General features: G+C 46.8%; 1 protein-coding gene across 1 annotated transcript in view; it reads right to left on the reverse strand.

Moving 5' to 3' along the window:
• LOC137332588 (dedicator of cytokinesis protein 2-like) overlaps positions 1-27,341 on the reverse strand; it is a 555,930-nt gene that overhangs the window by 125,160 nt on the left and 403,429 nt on the right. The window contains exons 32-35 of the mRNA XM_067996525.1: positions 24,819-24,877; positions 23,140-23,288; positions 20,442-20,527; positions 17,707-17,863 (exon numbers count right to left, since the gene is read on the reverse strand). Coding sequence (XP_067852626.1) covers positions 17,707-17,863; positions 20,442-20,527; positions 23,140-23,288; positions 24,819-24,877 — 451 coding nt within the window. The remainder of the gene's footprint in view (positions 1-17,706; positions 17,864-20,441; positions 20,528-23,139; positions 23,289-24,818; positions 24,878-27,341) is intronic.

Below are 27,341 nucleotides of genomic sequence, written 5' to 3' on the forward strand. Positions count from 1 at the left end.
AAGTACTTTTGATGTCCTAAGGATATGAAGAATGTTACAGCTAAGTAGGTTTTCTTCTTTCTTGTATACATCTTGCAATGGACAATACATTATAATTTCACACGTTAATTTTGCTAAGAATCAAATCAAAGCAATAAAAAGTAATTGAAGTGCAATGGAGCAGCAAGATATTTCTCCATGGACAATCTGTGTGTGGGAACTATATCTGTGGCAGACATGTTCAAACATAACCCACTTGAAATTATTCATTATTTCTGATTAAGGGGTTCCAAATTAAATTTGATGAACTGAAGGGTTGGGGCCAACAGTGCTCGACACGGACAAAAGTTGGAAAATAGAATATGAGAGTAAACTAGTGAGAAACATAAAAACGGACTGTAAAAGCTTCTATAGGTATGTAAAAATGGAAAATGTGAGTCCCTTTCAGACAGAGACGGGAGAAATTATAATGGAGAATAAGGAAATTGCAGAGAAATTAAACAACTACTTTGTGTATGTCTTCACTGAAGAAGACACAAAAAAAATCCCAGAAATACTAGAGAACCAAGGGTTTGGCAAGAATGAGGAACTGAAAGAAATTAGTATTAGTAAAAAAATAATACTAGAGAAATTAATGGGACTGAAAGTCGATAAATCCCAAGGACCTGATGATCTACATCCCAGGGTTTTGAAAGAGGTGGCTATAGAGATAGTGGATGCATTGGTTGTCATCTTCCAAAATTCTATAGATTCTGGAATGGTTCCTGCAGATTGGAGGGTAGCAAATGTAACCCAACTATTTAAGAAAGGAGGGAGAGAGAAAACAGGGAATTACAGACCTGTTAGCCTGACATCAGTCGTAGGGAAAATGCTAGAATCTATCATAAAAGATGTGATAACAGAACACTTAGAAAATAATAATAGGATTTTGCAGAGTCAACATGGATTTATGAAAGAGAAATCATGTTTGACAAACCTATTGGAGTTCTTTGAGGATGTAACTAGTAGAATAGATAAGGGGGAACCAGTGAATGTGGTGCATTTGGATTTTCAGAAGGCTTTCGATAAGGTCCCACACAAGAGGTTGGTGAACAAAGTTAGAGCACATGGAATTTAGGGTAATGTACTGGCATGGATTGAGAATTGGTTAACAGACAGAAAACAGAGAGTAGGAATAAACGGGTCTTTTTCAGGTTGGCAGACTGTGACGAATGGGCTACCGCAGGGATCAGTGCTTGGGCCCCAGTTAATCACAATCTATATCAATGATTTGGATGAGAGGACCAAATGTAATATTTCCAAGTTTGCTGATGACACAAAATTAGGTGGGAATGTGAGTTGTGAGGAGGATGCAAAGAGGCTTCAAGGGGATTTAGACAGGCTAAGTGAGTGGGCAAGAACGTGGCAGATGGAATATAATGTGGAAAAATGCGAAGTTATCCACTTTTGTAGGAAAAGCAGAAATGAGTATTTTTTAAATGGTGAGAGATTGAGAAATGTTGATGTTCAAAGGGACCTCGGTGTCCTTGCACATGAGTCACTGAAAGCTAACATGCAGGTGCAGCAAGCAATTAGGAAGGCGAATGGTATGTTGGCCTTTATTACAAGAGGATTTGAGTACAGGAGTAAAGATGTCGTACTGCAATTATATAGGGCCTTGGTGAGGCCGCACCTGGAGTATCGTATACGATTTTGGTGTCCTTATCTAAGAAAGGATATCCTTGCCATGGAGGGAGTACAACGAAGGTTCACCAGTCTGACTCCTGGGATGGCGGGATTGTCGTATGAGGAGAGATTGAGTAGACTAGGCCTGTATTCTCTAGAGTTTAGAAGAATGAGAGGTGATCTCATTGAAACATACAAAATTCTTACAGGGCTCGACAAGGTAGATGCAGGGAGGATGTTTCCCCTGGCTGGGGAGTCTAGAACCAGGGGTCACAGTCTCAGAATAAGGGATAGGCCATTTAGGACTGAGATGAGGAGAAATTTCTTCACTCAGAGGATGGTGAATCTTTGGAATTCTCTACCCCAGAGGGCTGTGGAGGCTCAGTCATTGAGTACATTCAGAACAGAGATCGATAGATTTCTAGATATTAAAGGCATCAAGCGATATGGGGATGGTGCAGGAAAATGGCGTTGAGGTAGAAGATCAGCCATGATCCTGTTGAATGGCGGAGTAGGCTCGAGGGGTCAGATGGCCTACTCCTGCTCCTATTTCTTATGTTCTTAGAAGAAGTAAAGTGGGATGGCATGGTTCGGTGGTCAAGCTTCAGCTTTTAAAAAGCTTGATGACTGCACGAGGAAAGAAAGACTGAATTAAACACTGAATAAGAACAGGAGCTGAGATGTGAGATGGATTTAGGCTGTCAAGTGCCCATTGTGATAGAAGAGTCAAGGAAAACTGTCTGCAAGACGAGAGATTTGATAAACTTTTTTGGTTTCCAGAGGGCGACAAACGTAATTTTTAAGCTTCTGATACGCTGACATCCTTTGAAGTAGGGACATAAGAATACACCTTGAACCCCACCATGGTGGCTTTACATTGTGATTTGGTGGGCAGTCATGAGGGGAATCAGAGCAAGGGCTTCCATACAGGGAAGGAGGAAGTCAACTTCTCTTGTGGCCAGTGTCAGAACAGCATGGAAGAGGACCGTGCCGGGAAAGTCCTGGGACTTCTGCTGTGCTGATGTGACCTTGACATTTCCGCCAAGGTCACGTGGCGGAGTAGGAGACTCCCCTTGGAAATTTATCCCCTTAGAGTCGGTCACGGACCTGCCATATTTAGCTAGGGACAGTGAAAAAAAGAAAAAGAACTTGCATTTATATAGCGTCTTTCACGACCTCAGGGCACCCAATGGAGCACTTTTTGAAGTGTAGTCACTGTTGTCACGTGGAGAAAAACAGCAGCCAATTTGCACACAGCAAGATCCCACAAACAGCAATGCAAGAATGACCAGATATCTGCTTTGATCAACAACGGCATGGGATCTTTCACATCCATTTAAGAGGGTAAACAGGACTTCTGTTTAACATCTCATCTGAAAGGTGACACCTCTAACAGAGCAGCACTCCCTCAGTATCAGCACTGGAGTGTCAGCATAGATTATGGCCTCAAGTTTCTGGAGTAGAACTTGAACCCACAACCTTCTCATGTCAGAGGTGTGAGTGCTACCCACTGAGCTATGCCTAAGGAGACATGCTACCACTGAGCTATGCCTAAGGAGACATGCTACCACTGAGCTATGCCTAAGGAGACATGCTACCACTGAGCTATGCCTAAGGAGACATGCTACCCACTGAGCTATGCCTAAGGAGACATGCTACCACTGAGCTATGCCTAAGGAGACATGCTACCACTGAGCTATGCCCACCAGCGAACAAATGTTATCTGTTTTTAATATAATGGGTCATTTGCTGGCTCTCTCTGCCTTCCGGATGTTTCTGCCTCTCTCTGTGTTTTTTTTTCTCTGTTTTTTTTCCCTGTTTGTTTTTTTGTTGAATGTGTATTCGGAGGTTCTGCAGGTAACACCTCTCTGTCTGAACACGGTGATTGCCTTGGCAACGGGCAGTTGCAGGGGCAGTCTGTAAACACCATGTATTATTGTTCAATATGTATAAATGCGTAGGCTTCAAGGAGATCTTGAAACATTTGCCTGAGGAAGGAGAAAATCTCCGAAAGCTTGTGAATTTAAAATAAAATTGCTGGACTATAACTTGGTGTTGTAAAATTGTTTACAATTGTCAACCCCAGTCCATCACCGGCATCTCCACATAAGGAGACCCAAGATTGAATCATAGAATGACACAGCACAGGAGGAGGCCATTTGGCTCATTGTGCTTGTGCCAGCTCTTTGAAAGAGCTATCCAATTAGTCCCACTGCCCTGCTCTTCCCCATAGTCCTACAAATTTTCTCTCTTTCAAGTATTTATCCAATTCCCTTTTGAAAGTTAATTTTGAATCTGTTTCCACCTCCCTTTCAGGCAGTGCATTCCAGATCATTGCAACTCGCTGTGTAAAAAATGTTTTCCTCATGTCGCCGCTGGTTCTTTTGCCAATTACCCTAAATCTGTGTTCTCTGGTTATTGACCCTTTTGCCACTGGAAACAGTTTCTCCCTATTTACTCTATCAAAAACATTCATGATTTTGAAAAGCTGTAACAAATCTCCCCTTAACCTTCCTAGCTCTAAGGAGAATAATCCCAGCTTCTCCAGTCTCGCCACATAACTGAAGTCCCACATCCCTGGTACCATTCTCGTAAATCTCTTCTGCACCCTCTCTAAGGCCTTGACATCCTTCCTAAATTATGGTGCCCAGAATTGGCCACAATACTCCTGCTGGGGCCTAACCAGAGTTTTATAAAGGTTTAACATAAGTTCCTTGCTTTTGTACTCTATGCCTCTATTTATAAAGCCAAGGATCCCTTATGGTTTTTTTAACAGCCTTCTTGACCTGCCACCTTCAAAGACTTGTTTATGTACACTCCCAGATCTCTCTGTTCCTGCATCCCCTTTAAAATTGTACTATTTAGTTTATGTTGCCTCTCCTCATTCTTGCTAACAAAATGCATCACTTCACACATCTCTGCATTAAATTTTATCTGCCATGTGTCTGCTCATTTCACCAGTCCGTCTATGTCCTCCTGGAGTCTGTTACTATCCTCCTCACTGTTTACTATATTTCCGAGTTTCGTGTTATCTGCCAACTTTGAAATGAAGCCCTGTATACCTGTATACACCACTGTATACTTCCCTGCAGCCTGAAAAGCAACCGTTCACCACTACTCTCTGCTTTCTGTCCCTTAGCCAATTACGTATCCATGCAGCCACTGCACCTTTAATCCTTTGGGCTTCAATTTTGCTAACAAGTCTATTCTGTGGCACTTTATCAAATGCCTTTTGAAAGCCCTTGTACACAACAACCCTCTCTGTTACCTCATCAAAGAACTCAATCATGTTAGCCAAAATGATTTGCCTTTAACAAATCCCTGCTGGCTTTTATTTATTAACCCAAATATATTGAGCAGGATTTTAATATGCTGGTGGGATGTCAGTGGGGGGGGTCAATGGATGCACGGGAAACCCGAAAAAATAATCTCTACCTTTCCCCACGTGATCGCGACCTAGTTAATGGCCCTTAACGTGGCTTCCAGGTTTGCCGTATGAAAGCTGTGCAGCAGGCAGACTACACTCTCGCATGACCTGCTGTCAGCTGGTGTATTTAAAGGGCCACTGATGCAATGGCTTTTGCTGGAGAAAGGAGCAATTGAACAGAATGGAGCAGCAGAGGAGCAAGCCTGCACCAAAATTGAATGATTCCTCACTCGAGGTGCTGCTGGCCGGGATGAGGAGGAGGAGGGAAATATTCCCAGAGGACAGAAGGAAGGGCCCTGCCTCTGCCACCACCACGAGGGCCTGGCTCGAGGTGGCAGAAGAGGTGACCAGCAGCGGCAACATCTTTCATAGTTGAGTCCAGTGTAGGAAGCGCTTCAATGACCTAACCAGGTCAGCAAAAGTGAGTAACTTACTGATTCACCTGCATTCTGTGGTGCACATCACCCGCACCCTCCCGCCTCTTATTCTGCCCTGTGAACACTACGCTATCACATCACTCCTCATACCCACTTAAGGCTCATCCTCAAATTACCTTCACTTCCTGAGCACTTCCTCACCTCCCCATTTGTGACCCCACCACTACTACTCACCCCAATTCTGATCCAATGCGATGTCTCTGTCCGATACTCACCCTCTGATGCATCTCTTTCACGGTCAGCCTCACCCAAACCAATGCGTTCATCGGCTGACCACTTCACCCTCACTCGCTCACACGTCTGTACCTTCTCCCCTTCTAGGAGAAGAGAGCATACATCGCACGAGAGAGGAGTAGAACTGAAGGGAGCCACAACAAATAGTGGTCCTCACAGAGGCCGAGGAGGAGGCGCTGGAACTGAGCCGAATGGTCGAGTGCCTGTCCGTCGGAGAAGCCGAGACTGGCACCCCACAAACGTCTGGACACAATTTAACATTCATCACACACAACATCAATTGATGTTATTAACGATTGACATGTTGAACACCTCAGTATGCTCATCGCAACATTACATGTGATGATTCTTAACATCGCCTTCTGTTCTCTTCCAGGCCCTTCAACGCCTGAAGTAAAGGAAGAGGGTGATTCCTCAGAGGAGCTCCCAGTCTCTGAGGGCTCACCGTCACATCATAGCGAGCCATGCACCAGCGCAGATACTCATACCTCAGTGGGTCCTAGTAGTCAGTTAGTTAGGTTGTCATCTGGTGAGTCACCACACACAAGTGAGCATGAGCAGACACTGGTGACTGGGGCAGCTGTGGAGAGTCCGTGTCAGTGGGCACACTCCTCTCCAGGCTCTGCTCAGCTGGATGCAGATGCTGAACCCCCGGGGGCCATCCTTTAAAAGGAGAATGATCGAGAGTCAGCAGCACATTTGTGAGGTACTGGAAAATGTGCCACGCACACTGTCCACAATAGCGGAGAGAATGTAGGAGTTCACCTCCAGCATTAGTGGAATGGGGACGCAGGTAAATGTGGGAATGAGTGCGATGAGAGAATGGCCACCTCCATCGACCTTCAAGCATGGCTCACAAATGAGTCCATTCAGGCACCGACAACGGCCATGCGGAGTCAGGGTGAACAACATTCTGCCGCCTTAAACAGGCTAACAGAACCATTAGAAGTGGCCTTAAAGGCATCACACATGTCCTACATCCTGTTGTCCAGCAGAGTGGTAGGAGTGATGTGGCCCTGGCTGAGGAGAGGGATGATGGCGAAAGGGACATGGAAGTGGGGACGCCACTCAAAGCACTCCTACGTCTCACCTGTTGCCCTCCCCTCAACCAGTACCCGCAATGCTGCCTCCTCTCCAGGTTGCTGAGTCTGCCCCTGCACAGGTGCATGTGGAGCAGTTTTTGTCGGGGCCCTCATGAGCTCCAAAACCCAGAGGGCGTAGGCCCAAAGCATCTCAGCAGTCATGGCATGAACATGAACGACGTGCCACAACCTCTGCTGCAACCACAGGGGATGCACCACGTAGAAGTAATAGGAAATGAAAGGCTAAGGTTTTGTGATCACGAAGGATGTTTGACAGATTGTCATGTTTTTTATTTCTCCTTGTTTTCTGTTCCATGCACATTAAATGTTATAATTCTCACCACCACTGCCACGTCTTGGCCATTCTTGAGTCCCTTTAGAGAAAGCGCCCTTTCATGTGCTTCATCATGAATGGCGAGCTTTGATGCCACCCAGTGGGTGCGTTTACAGTGGGTGTATGTGTGGTTGTAGGAATGTTTTGTGCGGGGCGGGGTGGGGGAGGGTGCTGGTGTTGGTGGTGCTCGTTCCAGGTGGTCTGAGAACTTGACTATCTTCACTTTGCAGATCTCCCTATGAGAATCTATCAAATATGAGTGACTCCCCGGCATCACGAGCAGCCAGGTGAGCCGCTGCTCTGCCGATGGGTTGTCCATCGTCCTCCTCCTCCTCAATGTTGATGGCAGATGCGGATGCTCCATGAGGGCATGGGACTCATACACCGGTAACCCTTTCTGTTGCGCAATGTTGTGTGGGATGCAACAGACATCTATAATTCTACCCACTCGTGCTGGTGAGTACTGAAGGGCTCCCCCAGATCGATCCAGGCACTGAAATCACATCTTGAGCAGTCCTATGGCTTGCTCTATGACAGACCTGGTGGTGATGTGTCTGTCATTGTACTGAGACTGTGCCTCGCTGGTGGGGTTTCTCAGAGGTGTCATGAGCCACATCTGCAGGGGGTATCCCTTGTCTCCAAGGAGCCAGCCCTTAAATCTGTTTGGTGCATGGAAGAGGGCCAGGATGTTGGACTCTTGCAGAATGAAGGAATCATGGCAGCTGCCACGGAATCTGGCACAAACCTGAAAAAATCTCTTCCGTTGGACGCAAACAATCTGCGCATTGATCGAGTGATATCCCTTTTGGTTGATGAACAGTCCTGGCTCATGTGGAGGTGCTCAGATCGATACGTGTGTGCAATCAATTGTGCCCTATATCCGTGGGAAGTCAGCCAGGGAGTAGAAACACTGCCCTCTCAGTCTGGCTGATGTTGTCGATGGGGAAGTTGACATAGTGGGAAGCCCTGCAAAACAAGTCATCTGTGACTTGTCATATACACTTATGGGCCCCAGTGATGTCACCACTGGTGTCCTGAAAGGATCCGGAGGCGAAAAAGTTGAGGGCAGTGGTCACTTTAACTGCAACGGGCAATGCAATGCCACCAAGGCCAGTCGTGAGCAGCTCTGCATGAAGGAGCCTGCAGATGTCTGAGACCACCTGGCGACTCATTCTGAGCCTTCGTAGGCACTGCTTTTCAGAGAGGTCCAGGAAGCTCAACCTCTGTCTGTAGACCCTCTCACGTGGGTAGTGCCTGCTGCAACGTTAGGCCCTCCGTTGTTCCCTTCTCTGCTCTTCTGCAGGTCCCTGTGGCGCACCTCTGCCTTGTGGAGCTGCAAGTGCTGGAACCACACGCCATGCCTGGCGAGGATGGTGATGTGCCCCCTCCTTAGATGTTCTGGTGAATGCAACCATTGCGCCCCCCCCCATCCTGATGTTGTCAGTTTGAGGGGGGTCCAAAAAGTAGGTAAATATGTTTGAACACAAGAATTCTGAGTGTGAACACTAAGAACTCCCAGCCAAAGGTTTGTCTGAAAGAACTGCTTGCCCTGCTGCAAAAAACTTACCTTTTATCCCCATTTGTGATTTAAATGGCCGAATGGTGCCAGCTGCACCCGCCTCCGTTTCCATGGCATCTTTCAGACGCCATGGGAAACATGTTGAGGCAGGGTTAAGATCGTTTCCCTGCCTGCCTCAATACACAAAATATTAAATAGTTTAAGTCCCTTAATTACTTGTTTAATTATCGACCTGCCGGCTTTAATTGCCGGCGGGACTTCTGGCTGCCTGAACCGCCCGCGCACCCAGATGTGTCTGGGTCGTACGTGTTTTTCGGCGGGTTGGAGCCGGGATTCATTCCCACTCCATAAAACCCCGATTTTGATTGCACCCCCCCCGCCCCCCAACCCACCCGGACTTGGGGGCTAAAATTGAGCCCATTGCTTCTAAAAGTTTCCCACCAATGACGTTAGGCTGACTGGCCAGTAATTGCCGGGTTTATCCCTCTTCCCTTTTTCGAACAGGGGTTTAACATTTACAATCCTCCAGTCCTCTGGCACCACTCCCATGTCTAAGGAGGATTGGAAGATTGTGGTCAGAGCTTCCGCAATTTCTACCTGTACTTCCCTCAGCAATCTAGGATACATCCCATCCAGATCGGGTGACTTTTCTAATTTGACCACTGCCAAGTTTTTCAGTGCCTCCTCTTTATCGATTTTTATCCTATCCAATTTCTCTGCTACCTCCTCCTTTACTGTGACGTTGGCAGCATCCTCTTCTTTAGTGAAGACAGATGCAAAGTACTTATTTAGTGCCTCAGCCATGCCCTCTGCCTCCACAAGAAGATCTCCTTTTTGGTCCCTAATCGGCCCCACCTTTCCTTTGACTATCCTATACTATTTATATCTTTATAAAAGACTTTTGGGTTCCCTTTTATGTTACCCGCTAATCTATTCTCATACACTCTCTTTGCCCCTCTTATTTCCTTTTTCAGTTCTCCCCTGTACTTTCTGTATTCTGCTTGGATCTCTACTGAATTATGAACCTAACATAAGCCTCCTTTTTCTGTTTAATTTTAATCTCTTTATCTTTAGTCATCCAGGGAGCTCTAGCTTCAGATGCCCTTCCTTTCCCCCTTGAGGGAATATGTCTAGTTTGTACCCAAACTATCTCCTCTTTGAAGGTTTCCCTTCGCTCATTTACTGTTTTATTGCTGATCTTTAATTCCAAACTACCTGGACCAAATCCCTTTTCAACTCACTGAAATTAGTCCTCCTCCAGTTAAATATTTTCACATTTGATTTTTCCTTGTCCTTTTCTATAATTACTCTAAACCTAATGATATTGTGATCACTGTTTCCCAAACGCTCTCCTATTGAAACTTTCTCCACCTGCCCCACTTCATTTCCCAGAACTAGATCCAGCACTGCTTCCTTCCTCATTGGGCTGGAAACATACTGATTAAGAAAGCTCTCTTGTGCACATTTGAGGAATTCCTCCCCCTCTTTGCCTTTTACACTGTTACTTTCCCAGTCTATATTCGAATAATTGAAGTCCCCTATTATCACTATTCTAAAGTTCTTGCATCTTTCTGCAATTTGCCTGCAAATTTGCTCTTCTATCTCCTTCCCATTATTTGGTGTCCTATAGAATACACCCAGCAGCAAAATAGCTCCTCTATTGTCCTTTAATTGTAACCAAATAAAATCTGTCTTTGAACCCTCAACTACATCATCCCTTTCTAGTGCTGTAATAGTATCTTTGATCGATACTGCCACCCCCTCCCTTTCTTGAATACATTGTAGCCAGAAATATTAAGTGCCAATTCTTCCCCTTGTTTGAGCCAGGTCTCCGTTATTGCCACTATATCACAATCCCATGTGGCTACTTGTGCCTGCAGCTCACCCTTATTCACCACGCACTGTGCATCTATGCACATGCACTCCAAACCTATCTTAATCTGCCTCACATTTCCCACCTGTCTGATCCCTCCTATTTCTGAACTACTCTTTAATCTAATGCTGTTTGTCTCTGTGCACCTTGTATCTCCTCTCTAATGCTTCATCCTGGTGCCCCTTTTCCTGCCAAATTAGTTTAAACTCTCCCCCACAGCATTAGTTAACCTTCCTGTGAGGACACTCATCCCAGCCCTGTTAAGGTGCAACCCATCCATCTTGCACATGTCCCTCCTGTCCCAAAACTGGTCCCAATGCCTCAGGAATCTGAAGCCCCTCCCCCTGCACCATTTCTCCAGTCACGCGTTAACCTGTCTTATCCTACTGCTCCTATACTCACTAGCAGGTGGCACTGGGAGTAATCCAGAGATTACTACCTTTGAGGTCTTGCTCTTTAATTTCCTCCCTATATAAACACTATGGCTACAAGAGCAGGTCAGAGGCTGGGTATTCTGTGGCGAGTGACTCACCTCCTGACTTCCCAAAGCCTTTCCACCATCTACAAGACACAAGTCAGGAGTGTGATGGAATACTCTCCACTTGCTTGGATGAGTGCAGCTCCAACAACACTCAAGAAGCTCGACACCATCCAGGACAAAGCAGCTTGCTTGATTGGCACCCCTTCCACCACCCTAATCATTCACTCCCTTCACCACCGGCACACTGTGGCTGCAGTGTGTACCATCCACAGGATGCACTGCAGCAACTCGCCAAAGCTTCTTCGACAGCACCTCCCAAACCCGCGACCTCTACCACCTAGAAGGACAAGAGCAGCAGGCACATGGGAACAACACCACCTGCACGTTCCCCTCCAAGTCACACACCATCCCGACTTGGAAATATATCACCGTTCCTTCACCATCACTGGGTCAAAATCCTGGAACTCCCTTCCTAACAGCACTGTGGGAGAACCTTCACCACACGGACTGCAGCGGTTCAAGAAGGCGGCTCACCACCACCTTCTCAAGGGAAATTAGGGATGGGCAATAAATGCCGGCCTTGCCAGCGACGCCCACATCCCATGAACAAATAAAAAAAAAAGTTCCTGAAACTCTGTCTGTAGGACCTCAACCCTTTTCCTACCTATGTCATTGGTTCCAATATGGATCACGACTTCTGGCTGTTCCCCTTCCCCCTGTAGAATGTTCTGCACCCCTTCAGTGATGTACTGGGGAAACAGAGAGGGGAAAAAAAACTTCCCTTTATTTAAAAGATGTGATTAGGGCACGTGCTTCTTAAACTCTGAAACAGTGAGCTGGCTCAACTGGTTGAGCCATTACAGACCAGGAATGTCCCAGATTTGACCCCTGGTCTGGGCTGAGCTAACTGGTCGCACCCAGGGTGCCAGCAGGAGCAGAACAATTAGCTCTCAGCATTGCTGGGTTAGGCACGAACAAATCTGACAGGGATTATGCTCCTAATTGATACCTAGTAGCTGCTGCTAGACATTATGTGAGTGTGCTTGGCCGCCTTCTTGAACCGCTGCAGTCCGTGTGGTGAAGGTTCTCCCACAGTGCTGTTCGGAAGGGAGTTCCAGGATTTTGACCCAGCAACGATGAAGGAACGGCGATATATTTCCTAGTCGGGATGGTGTGTGACTTGGAGGGGAATGTGCAGGTGGTGTTGTTCCCATGTGCCTGCTGCTTTTGTCCTTCTAGGTGGTAGAGGTCGCAGATTTGGGAGGTGCTGTCGAAGAAGCCTTGGCGAGTTGCTGCAGTGCATCCTGTGGATGGTACACACTGCAGCCACAGTGCGCCGGTGGTGAAGGGAGTGAATGACTAGGGTGGTGCCCCAACAGTTGAATGGCCTCATGCTTACTGTCTAGACTTACACACTGGGGTGATGTACTGGAGGGTCACCAGTCATGAGGAACTGGACCCCGGCAGGAGTGAATAGCATCAGGAGAAAAGAAAAGAGGGGGAGAAAATTGGTAAGAGAATTTGTTTTTAAAGCCTTCAACAGAAGTAAGCTGTCGGGGCTGGTTTAACCTCATTAAATAACGCAATTTTGTTGCGCCACAGTGTCCATTGGCCTCCAACAGTGCAGCACTCCCACAGTACTGCACTGAAGTGTTAGCCTAGATTATGTGCTCAAGTCTCTGGACTGGGGCCTGGAGTGGAGTGATCTCTTGGAACTTGATTTTGGTTGTCTTACGGGGAATTTTCCTGACTTTTCCCCCCCCTCAATTAGCGTTTTTTTTTAGATTCATTTTTATTTGCCTCTCCCAGGGGATTACATGACTACTACTGGGAGGGTACACTGGGGGTCATGAGGCCTCGTTGCTTTGTAACTGGGATGGGCTCGATGGATTCAGTCCGTCTTTTAACATGTAACCCACGATTTTCTGGCTCAGAGGTGAGTGCATTACCAATGGGCCAAAGCTGACACCTTGGTTAAACTGCCATTCCTCATTTTGCGAGCCTGAATGTTGGTGGGTTATTTAACTTTTCAGTAGGAATCCCTAGATAGCAATGGGGGCCAGGAAATCTGGCTGATTTTTCCCTTCCTTAGCCTCTGGACTTGGAACCCAATTGTAGCTCCCCTTCTCTACACTTTAGGAAGGATGTCCTTGGAGCGGCTGCAGAGGAGATTTACCAGAATGGTAACAAGAGTGAGGGATTTCAGTTACGTGGAGAGACTGGAGAAGCTGGGATTGTTCTCCTTAGAGCAGAGAAAGTCACAGAGAGATTTAATAGAAGTGTTCAAAATTATGAAGGGTTTTGATAAAGTCAATGAGGAGAAATTGTTTCCACCGGCAGGAGGGTCAGTAACCAGAGGACACAGATTTAAGATTATTGGAAAAAGAACCAGAGAGGGAGATGAGGAGAAATGTTTTATGCAGCCTGTTGTTATGATCTGGAATGCACTGCCAGAAGAAGTGGTGGAAGCAGATTCAATAATAACTTTCAAAAGGGAATTGGATAAATACTTGAAAAGGAAAAATTTGCAGGGCTATTGGAAAAGCGCGGGGGAGTGGGACTAGTTGGATAGCTCTTTCAAAGAGTTGGCACACACACAATGGGCCGAATGGCCTCCTTCTGTGCTGTGAGATTCCATGATTCTGTGGCACCAGCCGAGATCGTTTCCTCAGCACAGACTGATAATCTGTGTGGCTCAGTTCTACACCAGGTATCACCTTTTCTCACTGAGGTGTGGGAGAAGCTGCTACAGCGTACGTTTATAAGCAGCAAACAGTGAGATGGAAGGAATAACCTCACTTAATATCAATCTAGAGCAACACCATGTGCTGATCCTGCCCTCAGGGCAGCAGTTGAGGTGCCCTATCTATTTGTGAGTGAAAAATAAAGTCAAACAGGGTTCAGGATCCTAATCTGTGCTTCCAGTGACCCCTCATAGAAAGTACGTGTATGTGAACCTCGAGATACGGCTTGAATGTGATGCCCAACCCAGTTTAATAACCCATCAAGCTTTTCTGTGCAGGCTCACCCATGAAGACGGGTCATCTGGGCTGAGATACTTGAGGTCTGAAGGCGCCTTTCTTTTTTTTATTGATCCTCAGGATGTGGGCGTCGCTGGCGAGGCCGGCATTTATTGCCTATCCCTAGTTGCCCTTGAGAAGGTGGTGGTGGGCCTTCTTCTTGAACCGCTGCAGTCCGTGTAGTGAAGGTGTATTCTTTGTGGCAGTTTGATACAACTGAGTGGCTTGCTAGGCCACTTCAGAGGGCAGTTGAGAGTCAACCACGTTGGTGTGGGACTGGAGTCACATAAAGGCCAGACTGGGTAAGGACGGAGGTTTCCGTCCCTGAAGGGACATTAGTGAGTTTTTAACGACAATCCAACAGCTTCAAGGTCACTTTTACCGATACCAGCGTTTTGCCTCCAGACCTTTTAAAACTGACTTCAAATTCTCAAACTGTGGGATCCTACTCCGACACGAGCTTTCAATCTGAGGAGTGGTAGGGACAGGGGAGAGAATCGGAGGGAGGGCAGAGATTCATAGCATTCCAATCCTTTGTTTTAAGTACCAGTTTTCGCCTCAAAACACAATGTGCCCTCTCTTCCTCCGCCCATTTCTGTCAAAACTGAAAGTCGGAGCAGAGGTCAAGGTAGAAAACATTACACAATGACACAGCCGAATGTATTACCTCCTGAGCTGTTCCAAACTGTCTGTCTATGACTTATTCAGCTTGTTGCCTCTTGAGATTAAATTAAGCAAAGCAACTCCTCAGTGTCATGGAGTTATGTACAAACACTCCAACTGCAATCATTATTAAAACACACAGCTAGCCAATTAAGATCAGGTAGTTTATTGTGTTAATTTGATGATTGTCGATTGGAATTTCAGCACCTAATGAGATGCTAAATTATGCAGATAGCTGGACTAAACATGCTGTGCGATTATGGCTGAATAAAATTCCTGGAATATTCTGTCAGTTCACATGAAGTTTAATTTGAGATGATTTGTTTCCAGTTAAATGTTGGTGAGGTCTGTAATCCTATGATGGGCCAAAGCATCAGGGAGCTGTTTCTTTTATCCTCCAGAAGTCGCTGACTCTCGCTGGGATAGACTTCCACAGGTGCCAACTGCTTTCGAATGCTTCGGCCAAGTTACCCTTGAGCCTGGCACCATGTCACCAGCCTGTGCGACTGTAGCGAGGCATCACATCGGAGCCCAGTTCTGTGCACACCCAGGCACTCGCGCTCTGCACTTGGATCAATCGGGAGCTGGCTGGTGATTATTCCCCTCCCTAACCTCGGAGATGAGGCTAATTGTAGCATCCCTACTGGCACCTCAGCTCACTCAGTACGGGCTGAGAATTGGATCTGGGACCTTCCTTGTCTGCATAGGTCAGTGTCGCACACATTCCTGATGGTACCTATTAATCAAAACCCTGATCTCCACAAGACCTGTGCTGGGCTTAGAATATTAGTGAGAGGCCGCTCCAAAGCTCTGCGGATCTGCCCCCGAAAAGCCTGCGGTCTTTTCCCAAAATGGAGGTCTTGAGATAACGATGTGGGATACAAGTGGGCAAATGCTGAACACCTTAGTTTAGAATTCTTCTCCCTTCTGCATTAGAGGAAGCAATAGTCTATTCATTTTAAATCGGTTAATGCCTTGGCTGAAGTAGCAGAGAGAGGAATTTCAGAGCAACGTGTTATGGGGTCACCTGCTGGCAAGTGTATGATATAGGCCGTGCATGTATGGTGGTTAAGGTTGCCAACTCTGTTTTGACATATTCCTGGAGGCTTCATCACATGACCTCCTGCCTCCAACCACACCGCCGTCATTGGTCGCCCAACATGTCCTCGTGGTGCACCACCTTCCAACACCAATTGGAAAATGAATAGACTCTTCATTATGCAATTGGATGATTATTCAATGTCAGTCAACAGCCTTTTTTCCCATGTCCGATATTTTTCACAATATGGGGATTGGGCAGGAAAGTGGAGTTGAGTTCGAAGATCAGCCATGATCTTATTGAATGGTGGCGCAGGCTCGAGGGGCTGTGTAGCCTACTTCTGCTTTATTTCTTATGTTCTTATGTTTTACAACTAATAAACAAAAGTGTTCAAAGAAAATTTTTTTTAAAACTTATTTCTATTGCCCCAGTGATTTTTCTCCCAGTGTTCCTCGCAGCAGTGTCCTGGAGATTAGTTTTTAATCCCGGGAGACTCCAGGGCTATCCTGGAGTGTCGGCAGCCCTAATGTTGGTCCCCTTATGTCACTGAGTGCTTCGTATCAATTTGAGTGTCAGTGTTAATAGCAAATAACCAAGCTTTGTGCCTTTGTGAGCCTCATAAACCACAAGTAATGTTCCATTCATTTGCACATTGCTGATACTAACAGACCTTGGTGAGGGTGATTCAGGGTTGGTCCAGCAAGTAGGCAACAGCACTAAAGACAGCTCTTTCCAAACCTCCAGGCCCACCAAATTCAAACAGGACAGGTCAGCAAGTGAGAAATATAACTGCAGATGAGACTGAGGTACCTGGGCCTCATGGGCTGATTCCCAGATCTTGAGGCCTGGTTGTGGCCCACAGGCTGTAGTTTGGACAGCTCTGATTTATAGACAGTCCCTTGACAATCAGCCTCTGCCAATGCTTCAGTTAGGCAAAACCAGGCTCAGTCAGTCTGTAAGCTGGAGTTTGTAAGCTGTCGGGAGCTGCTGAGGAGTTGTTTTGTACTTTGGTCAAGCTGTTCCATGATCATTCAATCTTGGATTTGAATGAATCCTAAGATGAGCTCAACACAAGAACTAAAGAGTAGATGAAATAACCTTTCTCTTTGTTGGGAATGTCAGTCCCTTCCCTTTTCTGTGCCAAGTTTTTGTAAAAATGTTTGGCGAAACTTTATTTTTAAACAAGACAGTACCCCTTTAAATACACAAAGTAGAAAATCCTTACTCAGTGCTGACATTTGCTGAGGATATTTCAATGGAAATTTCCCTCTTTTGGACAACTATCCAATCCCTTTCTGCAAGCTAAACCGTAGACTCCGTCAATCCTCCCATTACCTACCCAAACAGGACCTTGGGAAGTCACCAAGCCTTTCCAAAGCCCTATTCAATACCCAGCTTTCTCTCCCCTTTCCCCCTGCCCACCATGTTGCTTCTCGTGTGCTCTGAACCTACCTACCTATTTCAGCCTGTCAAAAATCAACACTCATCCTTGTCTAATCCTACCCAATGGTACCAGATACCCTCTGTATTTGTGAGCGATGTATGACTCACACACCATGACTCAGCCTGTAGACTATGTCCCACTTTGACGTCATATTATGGAACAGACATTATACATCGGCCTTTTATTCCAATCTGAAGCAGAACAACAACTTGTATTTACATAGCGCCTTTAACGTAAAATGTCCCAAGGCGCTTCACAGGAGTGTAATAAGACAAAAATATTAGGACAGGTGACCAAAAGCTTGGTTGGAGAGGCAGATTTCAAGGAGCGTCTAACAGGAGGAGAGGGGGAAGCGATGGAGAGGTTAGGGAGGGAATTCTAGAGCTTAGGGCATGGATGGCTGAAGGCTTGGACGACAATGGTGGGGCGGAGGGAGTGGGTGTTGGGGGGAGGATTGACAAGAGTGAAGACGTTAAGTGGAGTAGCTGAAGAAAACTCGATGTACGTACCAGCAGATTAACCGTGCAGCTCATGCGGTTCCCCTTGCTTTCGTCACTCATCACCGACCTGTAATCCAGCAGTTTCTCCAGGAGACCCTTGACCAGGCTGACGAAATGTTGCACTGACTTAGCAATGTGCGGGTGTTTTGAAGCACATTCTAGGAGGCTGGAGGAGAGAGTTGTAACATGTAAAATAAAAACAGAACAGCTGCCCCGATGTCCCAGTGGGTAATTTTAAACGTGTCTCTCCTGATTATAATTTTTTTATTATTGATTCTCAGGATGTGGGCATCGCTGGCAAGGCAGTAGATACTGTCAAAGACAGCTCATGAAACGCGTCGACACCTGCGCGGCCTAAACTGGAGGCATGATGACGAGCGGGGGAGAAATATGAGGAGCATGCACCCTTTAATAGGCCGCTGCTCAACATTAAAGGGCTGCGGTCGCTTAAAGGGAAGTGTTTTTGATGTATGAAGCCCTTGGAAGATGTTTATATTTTTAAAGGGCTGTGTTCGATTACATTAGGCAAAGCAGCAAATTCAAAATACACAAGGTAGGAAGGCAAGGCACAGTGGCAGCTCCCGTCCCTCGCCCTCCCCACTCCACACCAACTGAGGCAGGTGCTGTAGCCTGCATAATTATGTTAAATACCCTCGCCCCGGGAAATCAGGTAGAGTCAGGGTGCAGGCGAGGGACAGCCGGAAGCCCTGGCCTAGCAAACAGCCACAGCCACTGTGGGGAGCGGGGGAAAATCCAGCCCCAGGTGTACGCAAATGGACATTGGGTGAGAACAGGATCACGATGGGCTGTGATAGCCTCCACAATGGGACAAGCCTGCTGACACTCAACGTTTAGGCTCACACAAGGAGAATGGTCAAGGAGGCCAAGAGTGCCATGGAGAGAGGAGGGGAGGGAGAGATTCTAATAAAAAAACAGAATCTGCTGGAAATATATGAACAGCCAGTCACCATCTGAAGGAGAAAGACCAAGTTAATGTGTCAGGGGAGCCTCTTCATCAGAACTGAAATGGTCATAAAACATTGGTCTAACTTTGTCTTTACGGATGCTGCTGTGCAACTCCAGCATTTTCTGTCTCTAATTTCAGATTTCCACCGCTCAAGGTTGTTCCTTCTATCTCTAACCCACGATTGAACTTGCAAGAGGGCACGTCAGGGGACCCGGAGCTACAAAGTATGCAGACCATGACTCGGGGGCAGAGGTCAGCACCGAGAGCCCCTAAACCATAAAATGTAACCCAGTATGGGTAGGCGTGCTCAGATCATCACGGTACTTTGGGGTTGGAGAATTGTACCCGTTTTGGGCGATTAGGGTCGCCAACCCTCCAGGATTGTCCCGGAGTCTCCAGGAATTGAAGATTAATCTTCAGGACACTGCTTCGAGCAACCCCAGGAGATAAATCATAGAGTATTAACAAAAATTGTGGGGTTTTTCCTTTTTTTTGAACTCTTTCATTTATTAGTTATAAAAATATTGGCGATACGAGAAAAGGCTGTTTGACTGACACTCAAGAATAATCCAATCGGGTAATGAAGAGTCTTGCGTCACAGTGACCCCCCAGGTAAATGGGTCCGGGGGTTGGGAGATAGGAGGTCAGGGAGAAGATTGGAGACCAGGGGGTATGGGCATTGAGGGCCAACATCACAAGATAGGAGGCTGGGGGGTATAGGGGACTGAGGGCCAGGGCTCAGGAGTTAGGAGGCCGGGGGTGTATAGGGGATCAAGGGCCAGGGGTCCGGAGATAGGAGGCTGGGGGTATGGGGATCAAGGGCCAGGGGTCCGGAGATAGGAGGCTGGGGGTATGGGGGATCAAGGGCTAGGGGTCAGGAGATAGGAGGCTGGGGGTATGGGGATCAAGGGCCAGGGGTCCGGAGATAGGAGGCTGGGGGTATGGGGGATCAAGGGCTAGGGGTCCGGAGTTAGGAGGCTGGTGGTATGGGGATCAAGGGCCACGGGTCAGGAGATAGGAGGCTGGGGGTATGGGGATCAAGGGCCACGGGTCAGGAGATAGGAGGCTGGGGGTATAGGGGATCAGGGCTAGGGGTCCGGAGATAGGAGGCTGGGGGTATAGGGGATTGAGGACCACGGGTTGTGAGGTAGGAGGCTGGGGGTATAGGGGACTGAGGGCCAGGGGTCGGGAGATAGAAGGCCAGGGGGGTTATAGGGGATCGAGGACCAGGGGTTGTGAGGTAGGAAGCTGGGGGAATAGGGGATCGAGGACCAGGGGTTGTGAGGTAGGAGGCTGGAGGTATAGGGGATTGAGGACCACGGGTTGTGAGGTAGGAGGCTGGGGGTATAGGGGACTGAGGGCCAGGGGTCGGGAGATAGGAGGCCAGGGGTTATAGGGGATCAAGGGCCAGGGGTTGTGAGGTAGGAGGCTGGGTGTATAGAGGTTTGAGGACCAGGGGTTGTAAGGTAGGAGGCTGGAGGATCTAGGGGACTGAGGGCCAGGGGAGAAGATTGGAGACCAGGGGGTATAGGGGACTGAGGGACAAGGTCACAAGATAGGAGGCTGGGGGGGCATGGGGGATTGAGGGCCAGGGGTCAGGAGGTAGGATGCTGGGGGTATAGGGGATCGAGGGCCAGGGATTGTGAGGTAGGAGCTGGGGGTATGGGGATCGAGGGCCAGGGATTGTGAGGTAGGAGGCTGGGGGTATAGGGGATCGAGGACCAGGAGAGATATAGGGGGCCGGGAGATCAAAATTTCTAAACAAACTGGATCTTACATTATCTGGAAGAGCTGCATATACTGCTCATCACCACGTCCTCCCTCCACTTCGTGATCCAATTTCAGGATTATTTCATCTTCGAACTGTTAAAAAGATCATTAGTTACTCGAGTCATCCAAAAGCACATCGAATAAAGCAGAGAAAGAACAATATTTGTGAAACCATTATTTGAAAGATGGAAAGCACTCCAAATAGTGAGAGACATTTAGATGGTGGAAATAATATTTATTATCAAGTAGCAATCTATTCAGTTGGACCTGCTCCTACTCTTGTCGTACTTCCCAATATCTCGCCAGTATTTTATAGCTGTTCCTTTTGGATTGGTTCCCAGTGTTTCTACTTTCAAGGCCCTTGCTGTCATTCCCATCGAACCTTATCAACATGTTCTTTAGCTTCTGTCATATTGATCGGCAGAAAACGCTTACCCGTGGAAAAAGTACGACGGACAAGATCAGGAAGGCCATTTTGGTCCATCCTCGCTCATCTAAACTGCATAAACTTACAGCTTCTCTACCTCCCTCGCCAACACTGTCACCCAAGTGATTTCAGGGTTTTCTTGCCCCCCTCCACCACCCCCCACCAACCTTACCCAGATACCCATTCTACGTGTGGATCACTCTTAGCATGAAGAAGAACTTCCTGACATCAATCCTACCTTTATCTGTCATTGGTTTGAACCCGTGTCCCCTTGTCCTACTGTTGGGGTTTAATCTAATAGAATCTTAGAAATTACAGCACAGAAGGAGGCCATTCAGCCCATCATGCCTGTGCAATCGTTCGATAACTGGAGCTATCCACTTGTATGGCATTTTCCTGCTCATTATTCTTCCTTTTCATATATTTATGCAAATGCTCTTTCAAATGGCTATAGTCTCTGCTTCAATAGCCACTTATGGTAAAGCATTCCTCGTTGTCATAACCGTCTATGTGAATAAAATTTCTTCTAACTTCCCCATTCGTCCTTTTAATGTTAAATCTATGCCCCCTTGTCATTGATTCAAGAATCAGTGGAAACAACCTTTCACTATTTCCTCTCTCAAAACCCGTCGTGACTATGAATATATTTATTTGATCCCTTAACCTTCTCTCTTCCAGAGATATAAAGAATTTCCAGATTTACCTTTCTCGATACTGCTTACTGCTTTATATACCTCCGTCGGATTCCCTCTCAGTCACCTCCTTCAAGTTTCTCCAGTCTTTCCTCCTAACTTAGTCTTCCGATGCTAGGGATCATGGTACAGCCAAGGTCCATAACGTGACAACATGCAGTTTTAAAATGGCATCCTATGGTGTGATCTGAAGGGTAGGACTCCCAAACAGAGGGCAGGTATTTTAATCGCCGCCTCATCTGACCGCTCACTTGTCTGTCGTCCTGAGCGAGTTTTGACCGTCCTGGGATGATGTTTGCTTCCTCATGAAACTAGACTTTAATATCATGACTCACTTAGCCCCGTTGAAGTACGTTTGCTTCTGTTCAAAGGTTCAGGGGGCGGGGGTGGGGTGGCATTCGGTCCGTGCAACCCATGCGATTGCACGGGGCACCGAGCCGGACAAGGGACCCCCGAGTGGATGCAGTCTCTAAACCGAAACTTTATACGGGGCCCCCGCAAGACAAGCGCCCCCGCCCCCATCAGGAGATATTCTACTGCTTGGTACAACTTTCTGTTTCATGGCCTCAAACATTGGGAAGCTACCATGAGCAGGACTTTCATGACCAGACTGAACATTGCACAGTGTTGGAGGAACTTGTTGGCAGATACTGCCTTTGTTGTAATGTGGATTGGTAGAGGAACTTACTCAGGTACTCTTTGACTAGTGGGCCCCAATTAAATGTAAGGGTGCGTTTCTGATGTGCAATGCATTCTAATGGACCATCTGGATTTACTGATGGCTCTTGTTGGGTTGGAGGTGGTATGGGAGCTTTGCTCATTGATCCATGCACAAGTTGGTAGCAGGGGAGACAGGGTAGGGATCTGCTGTAACAGGTGTGTGCAATTCGACTCTATGTGTGCATGTGCTCGTGGCTTTGTTTTTAAATATCACACCGCCCTCTGTTTTTGCATCTGGTCAAGAGTGGGCTCCTTTACCCTATTCTTGGGATCAGTAACAATTTAAATTCCTGCTGAGATTTGTTTTTATAGAAAAGGACAGGACCTTTCTATATGGAATGCACTACCTGAAAGGGCGGTGGAAGCAGATACATTAGTAACTTTCAAAAGGGAATTGGATAAATACTTGAAAAGGAAAAATTTGCAGGGCTATGGGGAGAGAGCGGGGCGGAGTGGGACTAATTGGACAGCTCTTTCAAAGAGCCAGCATGGGCACAATGGGCCAAATGGCCTCCTTCTGTGCTGTAAGTATCTATGATTCTACCTCCTCCTTTCTTCCAACAAAACTCATTCGATGTGTGGTCAGCAGAGTGCAGTATCATCCATCACTAAGAACTCACATCCTCAGCCATCTAGAGCAAGAGATCTAGCTGATCCAGCTGAAATTGTTGATAGCCATCCTCGCGGTGAAATTATAGTGAACAGGCACTACATGACCCCTCCCTTCACCCACCCCCACCCCTGTGGCTTCGGTTTGCCAGACAAAAATTGTTGAGAGCCATCTTCAACTATCTCGTGACCTTTAACTATCTCCCAACATACTGCTTCATGCACACTAGGAGATGACCATTAGTCTTCCTTCATACCTTCCTGAACTTATTGAACATAGAGTACTCGCACAGCATCATGTCAAAGAAGATTGGAATCGTGGCTTTGCGGAGTTCGACCTCCGGGATCAGGGTCATTTCTAGGATTGGGCCAACCATCTCTGGGATGAAGTGGATCTTGTTTTGTGCTGTCATTCAATATGTAAATAAAAGCTGATTAGAAAACAGGATGCCTAGAAATATTCCTCACCGCACCCCTGACCTTAATCAGTAACATTGACATTACCATTTGTTAGCACTAACTTGCATTATCTATGCTGTGATTTTGTTCATAATTTTCTTCCCTCCTTTTCTGAAGCTGCTGACTCAGTCCCCTGGGTGCTGGCCACCGTCCAGTAATTATCCCGAGTGGCTGTTCCTCGTGTGTGATCTTAGACGGAAGGTCACGATCAGTGTGGGGGGATTACAGCAGATCCCTAACCTGTCCCCCCTGCCTACCACTCGAGAATACTTTCCAGAGGGATGAATGAATAGCGACTGGGGCGGAAAACTTGGCCCCATTGGGCAGTGATCAGGGGTGAGAACCTCGGCCCCACTGGGTGGTGATGAGGGGTGAGAACCTCGGCCCCACTGGGTGGTGATCAGGGATGAGAAACTTGGTCCCACTGGGTGGTGATCAGGGGTGAGAACCTCGGCCCCACAGGTTGGTGATGAGGGGTGAGAACCTTGGCCCCACAGGGTGGTGATCAGGGATGAGAAACTTGGCCCCACAGGGTGGTGATCAGGGGTGAGAATCTTGGCCCCACAGGGTGGTGATCGGGGGTGAGAACCTTAGCCCCACAGGGTGGTGATCAGGGATGAGAACTTTGGCCCCACTGGGTGGTGATCAGAGATGGGAACTCTGGCCCCACTGGGTGGTGATCAGAGATGGGAACTCTGGCCCCACTGGGTGGTGATCAGAGATGGGAACTCTGGCTCCACAGGTTGGTGATCAGAGATGGGAACTCTGGCCCCACAGGGTGGTGATCGGAGATGGGAACTCTGGCCCCACTGGGTGGTGATCAGAGATGGGAACTCTGGCCCCACAGGTTGGTGATCAGAGATGGGAACTCTGGCCCCACAGGGTGGTGATCAGAGATGGGAACTCTGGCCCCACAGGGTGGTGATCAGAGATGGGAACTCTGGCCCCACAGGGTGGTGATCAGAGATGGGAACTCTGGCCCCACAGGGTGGTGATCAGAGATGGGAACTCTGGCCCCACAGGGTGGTGATCAGAGATGGGAACTCTGGCCCCACAGGGTGGTGATCAGAGATGGGAACTCTGGCCCCACAGGGTGGTGATCAGAGATGGGAACTCTGGCCCCACAGGGTGGTGATCAGAGATGGGAACTCTGGCCCCACAGGGTGGTGATCAGAGATGGGAACTCTGGCCCCACAGGGTGGTGATCAGAGATGGGAAATCTGGTTAATTTTTTATCCCCTTCCTAGCCCAAAGGCAGTCCAGCCATTTGCAACGTTGCCATCACTGACTCAGCTGAGAAAGATGCTAACTCGACTCAGACTGGGGATTCGGATGGGTACCTTCATGCTCAGTGCCACACTGGGCGGAGTATACATCCTATGAGCTAGTAGGCTCCTATAATCAATCTGTAGTAATAGTGAATGCACATTGAAAAGCTACTTCATTCATAGTGATCGTTAAACAATCTTTCACTCACCAAGCTTGTACCACATGTCACGAATATCGAAACCGATTAGACGCCTCATATCCCCGTACCTGAATGGAATGGAGTATTTTAATTTAATTTATTGTACAACTGCTACAAATTGTAAATAAAAATATTCCCGAGACTTTATCCCATTATTGCTACCATTACCTCTCCATGATTTCCACCTTCCCTTAGAAATGGCAGTGTTTCATGTGGACCTGATTTATTCACTGATAACTTCTTTATTGACTGATGTGAAATCGTTTTTTTCTATTCAGCAACATGCTTGCCTTGCCCTCAACCATTCGGAGGTGCTCTACCCAGCACCCCAATCAAAAAGCAGCAAAGGTAAGACAGTAGGAACCATCTATATCAGGGCGACTGCTGAGATAATCTCAGCCCCTCATCCTAGGGATCCTGCATTCTCAATCTGGATCTATGAGGGGACATGATTCAGGTCACTAAAATACTGAGAGGCAGATTTAAGGAGGCTACTTAAACAGGACTGTGAGTGTGGAACCCGAACTGGTGTCAGCCTTGGCTCAGTTGGTCCCACTCCAGAGTGACAGAACACCTTGAAAATTTTCAGCTGATCAGAGAGAGCCAGCATGGATTTATAAAGGGTAGATCATGTCTGACAAACCTGAATGAATATTTTGTAGTGTAGTGAACAGGGGAATGTTTATGGATGTTGTTTATATGGACTTCCAGAAGGCATTCGATAAAGTCCCTCATAAGAGACTGTTAGCTCATGGAATTGAGGGCAAATTATTGACCTGGTTAGGAAATTGGCTGGGCAGCAGGAGACAGAGAGTAGGGATAATGGGCAGGTACTTAAATTGGCAGGATGTGACTAGTGGTGTCCCACAGGGATCTGTTTTGGGGGCTCAACTATTCACTGTATTTATTAATGACTTAGATGACGGGATAGAGAGCCACATATCCAAGTTTGCCGATGACACAAAGATGGGCAGCATTGTAAGCAGCGTAGATGGAAGCATAAAATTACAGAGAGATATTAATAGATTAAGTGTAAGGAATCTTACAACACCAGGTTATAGTCCAACAATTTTATTTTAAAATCACAAGCTTTCGGAGATTATCCCCTTTGTCAGGTGAATGAGTGAAAGGTTCTCAAATCGCATATCTTATATTAGGCTGGGACACCATCACACCAATCAAAAGGTGTCGTTGGTGTTCAGACATGTTAGCCACGGAGAACAGTACGTCCCAGTACACTGAATATACATTGTTTCAAATTACACTGACTCTGCCATTTGGGTCTCTTTCTCTCTGTCTGTGTAATTTGAAACAATGTATATTCAGTGTACTGGGACGTACTGTTCTCCGTGGCTAACCTGTCTGAACACCAACGACACCTTTTGATTGGTGTGATGGTGTCCCAGCCTAATATAAGATATGCGATTTGAGAACCTTTCACTCATTCACCTGACGAAGGGGATAATCTCCGAAAGCTTGTGATTTTAAAATAAAATTGTTGGACTATAACCTGGTGTTGTAAGATTCCTTACATTTATCCACCCCAGTCCATCACCGGCATCTCCACACAATAGATTAAGTGAATGGGCAAAACTGTGGCAAATGGATTTCAATGTTGGCAAGTGTGAGGTCATCCACTTTGGACCTAAAAAGGATAGATCAGAGTACTTTCTAAATGGTGAAAAGCTTGAAACAGTGGAGGCCCAAAGAGACTTAGGGGTTCATGTTCATAGATCATTAAAATGTCATGGACAGGTACAGAAAATAATCAAAAAGGATAATGGTATGCTGGCCTTTATATCTAGAGGACTATAATATAAGGGGGTAGAAGTTATGCTACTGCTATACAAAGTCCTGGTTAGACCACACCTGGAGTACTGTGTTCAGTTCTAGGAAGGATATATTGGCCTTGGAGGAAGTGCAGCATAGATTTACTAGAATGATACCTGGACTCCAAGGGTTAAATTACGAGGAGAGATTACATAAACTAGGGTTGTATTCCCTGGAATTCAGAAGATTAAGGGGTGATTTGATCGAAGCTTTCAAGATATTAAGGGGAACTGATAGGGTAGATAGAGAGAAACTATTTCCGCTGGTTGGGGAGTCTAGGATGGGGGGATATGGCCTAAAAATTAGAGTCAGGGCTTTCAGGGCAAAAGGTGGTAGAAATTTGGAACTGTCGTCCGCAAACGACAGTTGATGCTAGCTCAATTGTTAATTTTAAATCTGAGATTGATAAATTTTTATTAACCAAAGATATTAAGGGATATGGAGCTAAGGCGGGTATATGGAGTTAGATCACAGATCAGCCATGATCTCATTGAATGGCGGAACAAGCTCTATGGGCTAAATGGCCTACTCCTGTTCCTATGATCCTATGGTCCTGTGGAGATTAAATGGAGGGGGTAGAGTCCATCACTGAGTAGAGCAGGGGTGTCCAAGCTTTTTGGTTTACCACATAATAGCATGGTGCTTCATAGGCCATGTATAAAGTTTATAACCACGTCCCACTAATTTGCCAATTTACCACAC

This window comes from Heptranchias perlo, chromosome 14 (assembly GCF_035084215.1).
Source record: "Heptranchias perlo isolate sHepPer1 chromosome 14, sHepPer1.hap1, whole genome shotgun sequence".
Taxonomy (NCBI): domain Eukaryota; kingdom Metazoa; phylum Chordata; class Chondrichthyes; order Hexanchiformes; family Hexanchidae; genus Heptranchias; species Heptranchias perlo.